A 12,613-nucleotide genomic window follows, 5' to 3' on the forward strand; every position below is an offset into this window, starting at 1 on the left:
GAGTGATTTCCCTTCATGATGTTGTCATTTTAGGGTCGTACTATGGCAGTCTCACGAGTTATACAACCATTCAACATAGCACCTATAACACTGTTTGTTCTAGTGGAAACTTCATTCTCTGCGTCACTATATGGTTTCTTTTACCCCAAATCCATAGGACAATTGTTCTATGGTATTATTAGTAATAATTAAAAAACATATATGTACATACATAAAAAGGAAAATCTACATCTAACCCACTCCAGTTTTTTTTCTCTAACATATATGAACAATTCTCTGCCTCACTATATGTTGCTGCAACTTTGCACCAATTTCAGTCCCATTTAGACAACGCCCGCCAACAGCCTGAGAAATTAAGTTTTGATTCACACATGGCATCTTCATAAAACATAGCACAACAATTTTCTCAACAAAAACAACAGAAAGGAAACATCCAACTAACGATTCATCGTCTCTCATATGGAGGCTGCAGCACGGCATCAAGCTAAAGCTAGACATGAGCCATCACCATTCTCGTGTGAAATTTCTAATTATTTGGCAACAACTGTAGTATTATAATGGCACACCAGACCAGACCATACAAAGATAACATCAACCAGGCTATCAGATGGCCCTGGGCCATGCCAACTTGCACAACAATAATCCTTGGTTACATCCTACAGAGACGGACAGTTCGGTCCAGATTTATTTCTTATCAGTATCAGCAACAACAAGGGGGGTGACACCAACCACTGTTTTACCAATTGACGCACTAGCTGTCTGGCCCGAGGTGAGTAGGCAGATCACTTGGATTTGGCTGGGGATGGAAGCAACTGCCAAGGAAACAATAGTTCAGGTTCTTGAGTTTTCAGGTGGCTTGAAAAATGAAAGGGAGACTGGAGTTGGGATGTGATACCCACCTGGTAACAGGCGATGAGCGAGCTAGCAAACCCAAATGCCCCCGTGACACGAGGAGTCACCTTTTTCGGAGCCAGTTGCAGGAGCCCCACCGCGACGACTATGTCAAGGCTTGATTTGATGAGGGCGAGCAGCCTCTCATTGGACTTCTTCAGCTTCATCCGATACTGCTCGTTCTGGCATCACCGGTACAGTATAATTTATTAACAGAAGTAATTACAGGAGTGTACCATGTCAAGACCGTACAGTCGAACTACTACTACCTTGTACAGCTCTTGATGCTTGAGGTCCTTCTCTAACTTCTTCATCGATTTGGATAGCCGCTGAAGCTCGGCTAACTAGAATGGAGCACAGATCTTCAGGTCATATACAAAGAATCTGACACAAAATAGAACTAAATAGTTTCCAGATAGCCATATAGAGAAGCAACAAACCTCGATGATGGTAGTACAGGTATTAGATCCGAGAAAGCAATAAAATGCTATCCTGCCAAGGAACTCTGCCCGCTCCTTGTTCTGCAGAAACAGTTGGATTCTTTTGCTCGTCACCATGTAGGTAATTAAATTTCTTGTATAAACTTTGGAGGGAAAATATAAGGTAAAACCATATAAGGAATTAAGCATCTAACATGATGATGTGAACACCAATTCAGACCTTGTATACTCCTGTTCTCCCAGCCCAAACGATTTGGTCCAGAAAGAGGAAAGTTGACAGCATCGCATTCTTCGACTGAGGACATAAAGCAAAATTAGAAAATTAGAAGCCTGTCTTCAGCTGACTATGTTCCCACAATGTAACACCACCAGCAGCATACCTTTCCAAGTAAGATCAACGGAAGTGGAGTTCCTTTGGCAGGGGGGCTAATCAGAGCTTGGAGATCATTAACAAACTGTGAACCATCAATAGTGCATCAGTGACGGGCTAGACCATGAAAAGATTAAAATACGATATCTTCCGATTTGCAGACTACTACACAAAAAAACCACACTCTACCTTAAACAGTCGGAAAACTTTCCGGGCTAAACTGGTTGATTTGTCGACATTCTGTGCAGGTCCTGGTTGTCCGTTGCTCAGGAACTTGGATCCATATTGTATAGCTCTACAGATCTTATCTCTTGCCTCAGCCTTGCTTAGGTACAGAACAACCAGCCCAAGATCTCCTCTGACGGTGTCCAGTGAGGCCATTTTGTATCTCAACTAACTGCAGAAGTAAGCGCTGTGTCAAGAACGCAAATTTGTAACAGTGAACAGAGGAAGATTCTCATGACAGAAGCATAAAACAAGAACTCGTGTTCGCCCAATAATAATCTCTACTGCATACTGAACATTGCACGAGCGGGGTTTAACAACAAAAGGGAGCAGAGCCTCTTCAGGCACAAGCGGTGATTGCGGGATATATAAGATTGCTCAATTGACTGTTTCTTGGTTCATACTTTGACGATACAATTCAGGGGTTCCATACGATTTACAATTGCATAAGTTGTTCAAAGGAACACAAAGGTCAACTCGGTGGCATCCAATCCAATTTTGATCTGGCCGCAGCAATTCAGCCAAATTCAGCGCGCTGCAGCCCGCAAGGCCTGCCATCGGTAACAGCGAAGAAGTCCCCGACTAAAACCGGAACCGCCCACAGGAATACAGAGCACTGCCGAGACGTCGAGAAGAGAACCCAAGAATTACCGGCGGATCGCGACAGGGGCGGATGGTGAGGTCAGTTCGGAACCAAGCGCTCGCCGGGTGGGTGGCTGAAAGCCTGATACTACATCAAAGACAGATTTCCATGGCCGCCCCGCCGGCGGGGGCGGAGGCAGCAGGGACGCTACATATGCCGGAACGGCGACGGCGACGGCGGGTGAAGCTAAGCTACGCTACGGCACGGCGGCGGCGGACTACCGCGACAGATCCGGCGTCGCCCGCCGGATCAAGCGCGCGGCCGAGCAGGGGAAGAGCTTGCAACGAGTAAAAAGATAATTTTGCCATGGGATTCCGGGCTGGTGCTCGTACCTGACGGCAGGGAGGGTCGTCTCCGGCGGCGGCGGCGGCGGCGGCGATGGAATCGCGCGCGTGTGTGTAAGCTGGCAAGCTGGATCACGGCGATTGGGACGGAGATGTAGAAATACAGGACGGCACGAGCAACCATATATATCAGGCCTCCGTTATAAATAATACAGTACCAGGTAGGTAGATGCTACGCACACCCCCCGTACGCGTACCGTAGTACTCTCCCCCTCCCTCAAAAGAGAGAACATATAAATTTTGTTCAAAGTCAAACAGTGTAAAGATTGAGCAAAAATTTTATATACACAAATAAAAATAAAAAAGGAGCATCACTAACCGGCCCCTTATAATCAGGTTAGAAATGTTAAAGTTCACTTTTTCTCGTGCATTTAACCGATCTTCTAAAAACGTAAGAAGAGGATAATCTTTACTCGACCGTGCACCGGTGGAGTAAACATTCCCCACTCCACACTGGTCCACCTTACCAATTCCGCCTGCGCGCCCCCACATCAAATTCGGATCCGCTATAGCACAACCCCCATGCCCATATTGGTCGGGCCCAGCCATCATCGCCCTGCCTCCGATCAAGAGCACTCATCCATGCCACCACACGCAATCTCAAGAACGTGGGCTCGGCGACGCTTCCTGGTTCCACGACTTGCACCGCCACAAAGGAAATACATCTGTGTGTGGAGACAGTGTGGGCGCATGGGTGGCAAAAAACACCGACCGCGACACCCATGGGCGCATTTGGATGGGATCCTTCTAATCACCGCGTGAGTACAAAATCATGTAGTGTGCCTCCATGGCGCGGCTGAACTTCCTAGCTTTCCACATATGACCCCTGTCGACCCTCGGGTGGCCTCCGCACGTGAGATGTGGAAAGATCAGGAGGTCTGCTAGTGCCTTGAGGCGGAATGCGTCGACGATGAGTACATGGGGGAGGTCCACCGCCTATACCTGGAGTATGCCGAGAAGGAGCAACAGCGGCACGAGCTCTGCAAGTCAAGGGCAGGGACGGTCATCGACCTTTGCTCCAGTGACCGCTCCTGGTCTTATGGCAACGGGCATGGCGAGGGTGGTGGCAATGAAGTCGACCAGCGCAGTGGCGGCGGAGTGGGCGAGGGCACCGACCCCATGACTGACGATTAGTTTCTTTACTTTTAGTTTAAATTCCGGTTAATGTTACGTAGAATAGTTTATGCAAGTGGTAGAACCAAGTTTGATGAATTAATTTGATCAAATTTACATCAAATTTGTGTTCAATTATTTGAATGGAGTTAAGTTTAAATCTGCATGCATGGAGGGCTTGTCACTTGCAATTCAAAGAACATAGTTGTCTATTCACGTGGAGTTGGACTCATGGCAAGCTGTGAGAATGACAAATGACGGGACCACTGATCGTTCGGTCTACTCATCGCTGGTGGAGGAAATCAAGCATCTTAGTAAGTTGCGTGATACAAAATTTACTCATAATGTTCTTCGTTGCCAAAATTCTGTTAGCGATTATTTGGCTAAGTTTGCTAGAACTCAGAAGAGAACTGTCGTTTGGCTTAACTCTGATTTGTCAGAGATTATTGATCTTTATAATATGGACTGTGGCTGTACCATTTGAGTAATACAAAGTTCATTCGCAAAATAAAAATATTTTTCCAAAGGATAGGATAAGAGGTCACTTATTCCCTCTAAATTATAACGGATTGGTTAGAGATGCTGTATTTGGAAACAGTGAGTATTGTTGTTGTTTTTTAGGAATTACCTGTAGCCAGGTTCCAAAATGCAAAGTTACCAGCGTTTAACCCTGGATTGGGCCTCGAGACAACCAATAAAAAGCTCAACCACTTGAATTATATATAGGTACTAACTCAAATTTTTGAAACGGGTCCTGACTGACCAGACGTGGCTAAAATACATCACATGGTTCAAGCCTTCAGTATCCCAAAAATGCTTGAACCGTTTGAAGATCATCATGACGAGGTCACGAGATACAACAAAACAGAACAAGATGTAACTAGGGAAGAACAAGATGGGGGTGAAATCAAAGGCCGAGCCTGACCTTACATGCATTGGCGAGATGCATATGGGTACATTTGCAAGTTTTAATAAGTGGACTCACGGTGTGGCCGTAGCTAGGCCAAAATCCCAGGAAAAGCTGCTGGGATAAGATCTGGTGGTGACACAAACCCGCAAGAAAGCACTTGGTGGGGCCCAGCTGACATGAGTCGTAGCTTCAAAGCTAGGAGTATAACGGAAAATGCGTCGGGTAGGATTCATCGATGTTTGGGGCTTGAGTTTCAGAGCGTGATCGAGGCCCGTGATCAACAAGTGGTCAGCCCAGCCGAAACTACTCGCGGGTCATCAAATGTGGTTTTGCTCGGAAATCCCTATTTGACGCTCTCTGCGTCGCCCTGTCGGGGCTTTCCACAGGCGCACGCGTTTGGGAATGGCCGGCCCATTTATATGCCAACGCCTGCGGTTTTGGAAACTTTCTATCAAATAGGGTTTTGCTCGGAAATCCCTATTTGACGCTCCCTCCGTTCTTAAATATAAGATATTGTGGAAACTTCACTATAGGTTACTTCCTTCGATTTTAAATATAAGTCTTTCTAGAGGTTTAACTAGGAAACTACATACAGATGTATTTAGTCATACTTTATAGTATAGATTCATTCATTTTGCTCCGTATGTAGTCTTTTAGTGAAATCTCTAAGAAGACTTATATTTAAGAACGGAGGAAGTACATATGAAGCAAAATGAGTGAATCTACATTCTAAAATATGTCTATATATATCCGTATATAGTTCATAGTGAAATCTCTAAAAGGTCTAATATTTAGAAACGGAGTAAGTAGAAGATTTCCTGAACCATTTTTTTCTGTTACTGTTATAAAAATATTCTTCATTTTTAAAAAATGTTTCGGAATTTGAAAAAATGTTCCAGAATTTTAAATAATGTTCTGGAATTTGAAAAATGTTCCAGAATGTGAAAGAAATGTTCAAGAATTTAAAAATTATTGAAAAATTTAAAAAAATGTTCCAGAATACGCAAAAATGTTCTGAATTTTTTTAAAAAAAATCAGAATTTGAAAAATTATTCCGGAATTTAAAAAAGTTATAATATTTTAACTAAAATGTTTCGGATTTTTCTAAAAAAAATCAGAATTTGACAAAATATTCCGGAATTTTAAAAAATGCTCTAATATTTTAACTAAAATGATCCAGATTTTTCAAAAAAATGTTCCAAAATTTGAACAATGTTTCGGAATTTGAGAAATGTTCCCAAAATTGAAAAATGTTAAATAATTTGAAAAAATGTTCTAGAATTTAAAAACTGATCAGAAATTTTAAAAAATGTTCTGGATTTGAATTTTTTTTTCAGAATTTAAAACAATGTTCTGATATTTTTAGGAAAACGTTGTGCTCGAAAAATGTTAAATAATTTGAAAAAATGTTCTAGAATTTAAAAACTGTTCAGGAATTTTAAAAAATGTTCTGGAATTCGAAAAAATGATCCGGATTTGAAAAAGTATTCCAGAATTTAAAACAATGTTCTAATATTTTTAGGGAAACGTTGTGCTCGAAAAATGTTAAATAATTTGAAAAAATGTTCTGGAATTTAAAAAAATGTTCCGGATTTGAAAAATATTCCATAATTTAAAAAAATGTTCTGATATTTTCAGGGAAATATTGTGCTCCAGCCGGCGGATCGCACGCGGGCGTCCGCCGTCTCGTCCGTGCGACGCGTGTTCTCTTTGGACTCATGTACTTTGTCATCTGCAACTTATCGCTTGCTGCAGATTGCGTATCGCAACACGTCCTATGTTGCAGGATCTGAATCTAAATCCCATGAGAACAGACGCCCCTCGCTCGTGCAACGCTTGTCTTATGTACGCTCACCTAGCTTGCATCCTACTGTTGCAGAAAAAAATTCTACAACAAACACTCGGTTGCAAAATATTTATGCAACAAGACTTTTGTTGTAGAGAAAAAATTCTACATATGTTTCCGCAACACGATCTTTGCTGTGAAAAATATTACTCCCTCCATCTCAGTTTATAAGTCCGGCACGTGTACCTAGGTCGTCAATTTGACCAACTTAATGATAAAAATATATTATAAAAAATATATCATTAAAAAGTTTAGATGTTCTATTATATAATAATATAATTTTTATATTAAATAATATATTTTTTATAAGTCAAATTGACGATCTAGGTACACGTGCGTGCCTTCTAAACTGTGACGGATGTAGTATACAACAAGGAAAACTCTTCCCATCAGCCGATCGATCTCTACGATCGCGTAGTGCAAGTAGGCATAATGACGAGTATCTGCAACTTGGTCTCTGTTTCAAAAAATTGGAACAAATATCTTTTCTTGCAAATGTTTTTCTACAGGCTGATCTACGTTGCAAAAGTTTTTTGCAACAAGACCTTTGTTGCAAAAATTTATGTAACACGATCCTTGTTGTACAAAATATTCTATAACAAATTCTATTGCAAAAAAAATATACGGATGTTTTCGGAACATGCTCTTTTGTTGTAAAAAATTGCAACATAATCTATGTTGCAAAAGACCCGTCAGTGATTTTTTAACCCTTCAGTCGGACGACGTAGCAGCGTGCTTGTTTCCGCAACTGAAATGTTGTTTCAGGATTTTCTGTGATGTACGGAGGTGACCGAGCTGATGATCGGACGGTGCACGCGTATGCATCAGATGGCTAAAAGGTTGGTAGATGGTTACTACAAATTCACCGGTGGATGCCTAGTAGTCCCCATATTTTTACTAAAATGTTTCGTATTTTTCAATAAAAATGTTCCGAAATTTGAAAATTATTTCAGAATTTGAACTAATGTTCCGAATTTATACAAATGTTACAGAATTTGAAAAAAAATAGATTTTTTTAATCAATAAAATAAGCTCGGCCGGTAAGGAGCATTCTATCCCTACATAACTCGACTTTTTTTGTGGTCTCCAGATTCGCTGCTGGTCGCTAACTTGGGCCGGCCCAGTAGGATATTCTTCTGTGCGTGCGGCCAGCAATTTGCCGCAGAGAGCGGCAGATAGGACCTCCCGTTTTGCTATTATACGCTGCATTTTGCGGCGGCTACCGGCGGTTTCAGACAGAGCGAGCTCTCTTGGGCCGGCCCATTTGCTGTAATGATGGAAAATCGTAAAAAGAAAAATGCGCAAGCAACAGGAGTCAAAAACGGGACCTCTAGGTCGGAGTGTGCTTTGGTTAACCATCTCGACTGACTACCAGAGATGAAAGGTTACATGCGTGAATGTTAACGAACATAACAACAACTGTAAAATTTAACAACACGAACCATAAGCCGTTGCAGATTTGTACTTTTCTTAAATTTCGAACATGAATGTCTGAAACACGAATATTATTTAAGAACAATCAATATTTTTCTGGGAAAAGGAAAATAAAATAGGAGAACATTTTTTGAAATTACAAACAGTTTTGTGAAAATGCAATTAAATAGGAGAACAATTCTAAAAACACATGAACAAATTTGGAAGCGCAAACCATTTTTTAAATCAGGAACATTTTTTGAATCTTGAGAACTAAATTTTCAAAAACTTTGAATAAATTTTTAAAGCACAAATATTTTTTTAATTTTGAGAACAAATTTTAAAACCAAGAACAATTTTGAAAATATGAACAAATTTGGAAGCTAGAACAATTGTTTAAAGCACGAACAACTTTTAATCTTGGAAACAAAATTTTGAAAATGAGAACAATTTTGAAAAAAACCCGAACAAATTTGAAAGCGCAAACAAATTTTTAAAGCACGAACATGTTTTTAGTTTTGAGAACAAATTGTGAAACCGGAAGATTTTTACAAATTCCAAAAAAAAATTCAAATTTTTACATCCTAACATATAAACAAATACAACAATATCATATACATCCCAAATTTCATGAAAAGCTAGGTTTTCCTCACATTTGCAAAAAATGTGACCAAATGAGATTTTTTTTTTGGGATGAGAAGGAGGGCATCGGGGGGATTACCTTAGGGGAAAGATTGGACAACAGATGTTTAGACCAAACCTTCAGATCTGCTGATTTAGAGAGGGATTTGAGGAAGGGGCCGAATTCAACTCAAGTTGTGAAGTGAAGTGAAGGGGTGAATGAGGAGGGGTGGGAGAGGCTGCTGGCCCATGCCTGAATAAGTCACAGTGTGCCGCCTAAGCGCTCGGCGTCACACTGCAGAGTGTGCAACGCTTGAGGTTTAGGCGTGACACTGCCGGGAGTGGGGCCAGCTGTGTCAGCGTGGCCGGACGTGTGACGCCGATAGCTTAGGCGTCACACAATGTAGTATGGCGCGTAGGTGTCGAATGCCACATGAAAGGGTCAGCTCGGTAAAAAAATTTCACCGCGGGTTCACTTTGTGACTTCTTTCAGGTAAGGTGTTAATTTTGTCAATTTTGCCGACAAAACCAGAGGGACGACGGATGGTGTGCCGGTACCTAGCAACGGTAATATGGATGAAATAAAAAAGCATGCCATTTATGTGGGAAGAGAGAATCATGCATTCCCCGGTCTCTTTTTCCAACTCTCCCTTTCCCTCTCCTGACAAAGTAGCATGACATGCATGCATTTGGTCAGATGTGTCCGTGCATATCAGTCATATTCACCTAGTATAAGAGGTGTGATTTATACACTGACAGAACGCATGAATCTTGACAAAACCAGGCGGACGCGAGATCATGCGTCGTCGAAATATATTGATATGAGATCTAGTTTTGAAGATCTCATCACGACAGACTAAATGATGAGAATAGTTTTTTAATCGAATTTTTCATTTAAAAAATAAAATATTTTAAAAACAAAAAAACTAAAAATATTCCATTTGACATCATTTGTTCTCACCCGCAAAAAAAAGACATCATTCATTCTGTCCTTTTTTGCAAGCATGCAATGACGTGGCGAAATGAGTGTCGTTGAAGACATTTGGTCCAAGTCTCTTAGTACTACCACAGATGTGGTACTTATCGAGGTCCCAACTTTAAGGGTTTAGCAAGAGCCTAGAAACAACTTTGTCTTAACTCCTCGAATTTAATAAGTTATGGTTTGAGGAGGCATTTGAAATCTAAATTATAAGACCGTCCACCTTTTAAATGCGTTTTTTAAACTGTAACAGAGGAAATACTAGTAATTAATCACTACTTTTCACCTCTTGGCCCTCATCGTCCACTAGTGGGAACGGGGCCTTTAGCCCCGGCCCGTAAGGTGCTTTACTCCCGGTTCACCAACCGGGACTAAAGGGGCGGGACTAAAGGCCTAACATTTAGTCCCGGCCCTGTTACAAGCCGGGACTAAAGGTGCTCCACGCGGGCGCCTCGTAGCGCCCCAGGGGCAGGACCTTTAGTCCCGGTTCGTTACACGGACCGGGACTAAAGAGTTTCAGATTTTGCTTATTTTTGGGGGTTTTTTGAATGAAATTATTTTTGGGTTTTAGGGTTTAGGTGTTCGGAGATTAAAGTGATGCCTCGTTTGGTGTTCGGGAATTAGTTTTCATATAATTTAAATAGAAATAATTATGCATATATATATAAGATTAACTTATCTTACAAGCGAGCATATATATACAATTATATGGAGATCTGAATTATCGGGACTAGAGCCCGTCTATTCGATTACATGGACGAACATCAGTAATGTCCCCTAGCTACACTAAATCGTCCTTTGTCATCTATAGCTTCCGTCCTCATAAAGGTCGCAAGCTCCTCTGCAACAGCAATCGCGCGTTGCTCTGGTAGGACCTTCGTCCTCATGGCCGTGTACTATATAAGAAGAGGAGATGAATATGAATATCAATCATGAGAATAGAAAATGACGGGTAAAAATAGAGGTGTGAATGTTCATTGCTTACGTCGTATCTGTGATCCTTGTGTTCAGAGGTAAACGTGCGAATGGTCTCGCATACATAGTATCCGCATAGATGCGTTCCCCGTGGCTGCTGGTCACACTTTACGAGAATAGAATATATATACTCAAAATAATAATCTAGCATCATAAACGTATTGAAAATAGAAGTATATCATACTACTACTTACCTGAGCCGCTCTAAAGGTCAGCTTCTCAGGAAAGTTACCGGGAGTCACGCACTTGAACCGCTTCCAAACCCTGCTTGACAAGGATAATGATTTGCTAAGTTTTTCATTAATTGATATATCAAAAAATCATCGAAAGAGACCGATAGAGCGCAAGAATGATTGAAATTACCCTTGGAGCATGTCCTGCAGGCTTTGGAACTATTCCAACGGTCTCGATAATGGGTCGAAGTCATCAACTCTTCCCTTATCAATTTGAATGTCCAACAGAATCCAATGGAAGCTGCACATGTATATATATATGTGTGTGTGTGAGTAACTTATCAGTTACACTTATAAGTGAATGGACACAACAGAGTAAAGACCCTCACCTGAAGTTGTATGGAAACAGTATGTGGTCACAGAAATTTTGATCTGTTAGAAACCTTAGAAGGTTTTCCTCCGTCTCCTTGGGTTTATCAGTTAGCGTCGCTATATGTATTTTATCTGGGTCAATAAACCCAATATTTAGGATGCTCTTACTTTTACAATCCAGAATCTTCATTCTGCATAATAGAGTACAAGTTATATATAGACAATGAATTGAAATAACTAAACAAGTTATATGTAGACAACGAATTGAAAAACTTACAGACAATAGCAACTTATAAGCGATTTGTCGAGGGCGTCGCCATTGTACATCTGGAAGAGTTCATCAAAGTCGATATGGATTTCTTCGGGGCGGCCGTAGTACTCCCGTGGGACACTCAGCATGATCATCGTTCTCCCATTCTTTGATTCACTTAAGTACCATGTATGCAAGTAACACATATTTGTTGGGAGATCATCTTTGCTGACCAAAGGCTCTCCCATGACAAACTGTGGCTTAGGGGCTACCACAGCCTTGGGTAACCTGTCGTCTTGGGAAGCCAGAACATCTTCAACCGAGACACCCCATTCAGCCGCCCACTTCTTTGCTATTTCAAAAGCTTGCCCCTGCACCGGAGGGGGAACATTCTCGGTTAACACCTTGAGGGGTGGGATCGACTGTTTGGCCTGTTGTCCAAGCTGAGGAACGTCTGATTTTTTCTTGCTTGTAGTTGAACTTGATTTGCTCCCACTTGGACTTGCACGTGATCTGCTCTTTTTCACTTCCTTCTGCAATGTGCGTGTATAGTCATCAGGCTTATGGTGTAAGTCATACTGTGATGGAAGGGTCGTGAAGTATTTTGCATATGCTATTTGCTTCTCGGTGTATTCCGGGCGGGGCTCGGGTTCCTTCTTTTTCATCTACGCATCATGATGTTCCTTTACTATCCTGGCGTTTTCCTCGGGGTACGATCATAAGGTCTGATAGGAAGATTAGCATTAGGTACCTTTGGGAGGGGCGACCGTTTGCGCTTTGGGGGGGCTCCGTCGCTTAGAAATCGTCAGCGGAGCGTTCTTGGTGGCACGCTCCCGCTTAGTATCCGGAGCGGGCGGCGGCGGAGACGAACGACCCAAGTCCGGCGGCGGTGATCCAGATGGACTCGTGTTGTGCTGGTCGACGTCATGTGGAGGGCTTGGAGGTAATGGAGGTGTAGGTGACCTGCGACGACTCGGAGGCGATGATGTCCTTGGGGCCGAGCCTGGAAGCTTGATGTAGTTCTTGTCCCATAGGATGACTCCACCCA

The 12,613-nt window shown here is 41.9% G+C and overlaps 1 protein-coding gene across 2 annotated transcripts; it reads right to left on the reverse strand.

Annotated features, from left to right (window-relative positions):
- Nucleotides 1-510: 510 nt before the first annotated feature.
- Nucleotides 511-3,045, reverse strand: LOC123410426 (peroxisomal membrane protein 11-5). Of its 2 annotated transcripts, XM_045103367.1 has the most exons (8): nucleotides 2,902-3,045; nucleotides 1,891-2,098; nucleotides 1,712-1,786; nucleotides 1,552-1,626; nucleotides 1,332-1,412; nucleotides 1,161-1,235; nucleotides 900-1,073; nucleotides 511-812 (listed from the first exon to the last, which is right to left on the reverse strand). In XM_045103367.1, the coding sequence occupies exons 2-8, from the start codon at nucleotides 2,080-2,082 to the stop codon at nucleotides 783-785; spliced, it is 702 nt and encodes a 233-aa protein (XP_044959302.1). In that variant the 5' UTR covers nucleotides 2,083-2,098; nucleotides 2,902-3,045; the 3' UTR covers nucleotides 511-782. The 2 variants fall into 2 exon arrangements, with proteins under 2 accessions (XP_044959302.1, XP_044959303.1); XM_045103368.1 differs by lacking the exon at nucleotides 2,902-3,045 and having other exon boundaries at nucleotides 1,891-2,113.
- Between the last annotated feature and the right edge of the window lie 9,568 nt (nucleotides 3,046-12,613).

Source organism: Hordeum vulgare, chromosome 7H (assembly GCF_904849725.1).
Source record: "Hordeum vulgare subsp. vulgare chromosome 7H, MorexV3_pseudomolecules_assembly, whole genome shotgun sequence".
NCBI lineage: Eukaryota > Viridiplantae > Streptophyta > Magnoliopsida > Poales > Poaceae > Hordeum > Hordeum vulgare.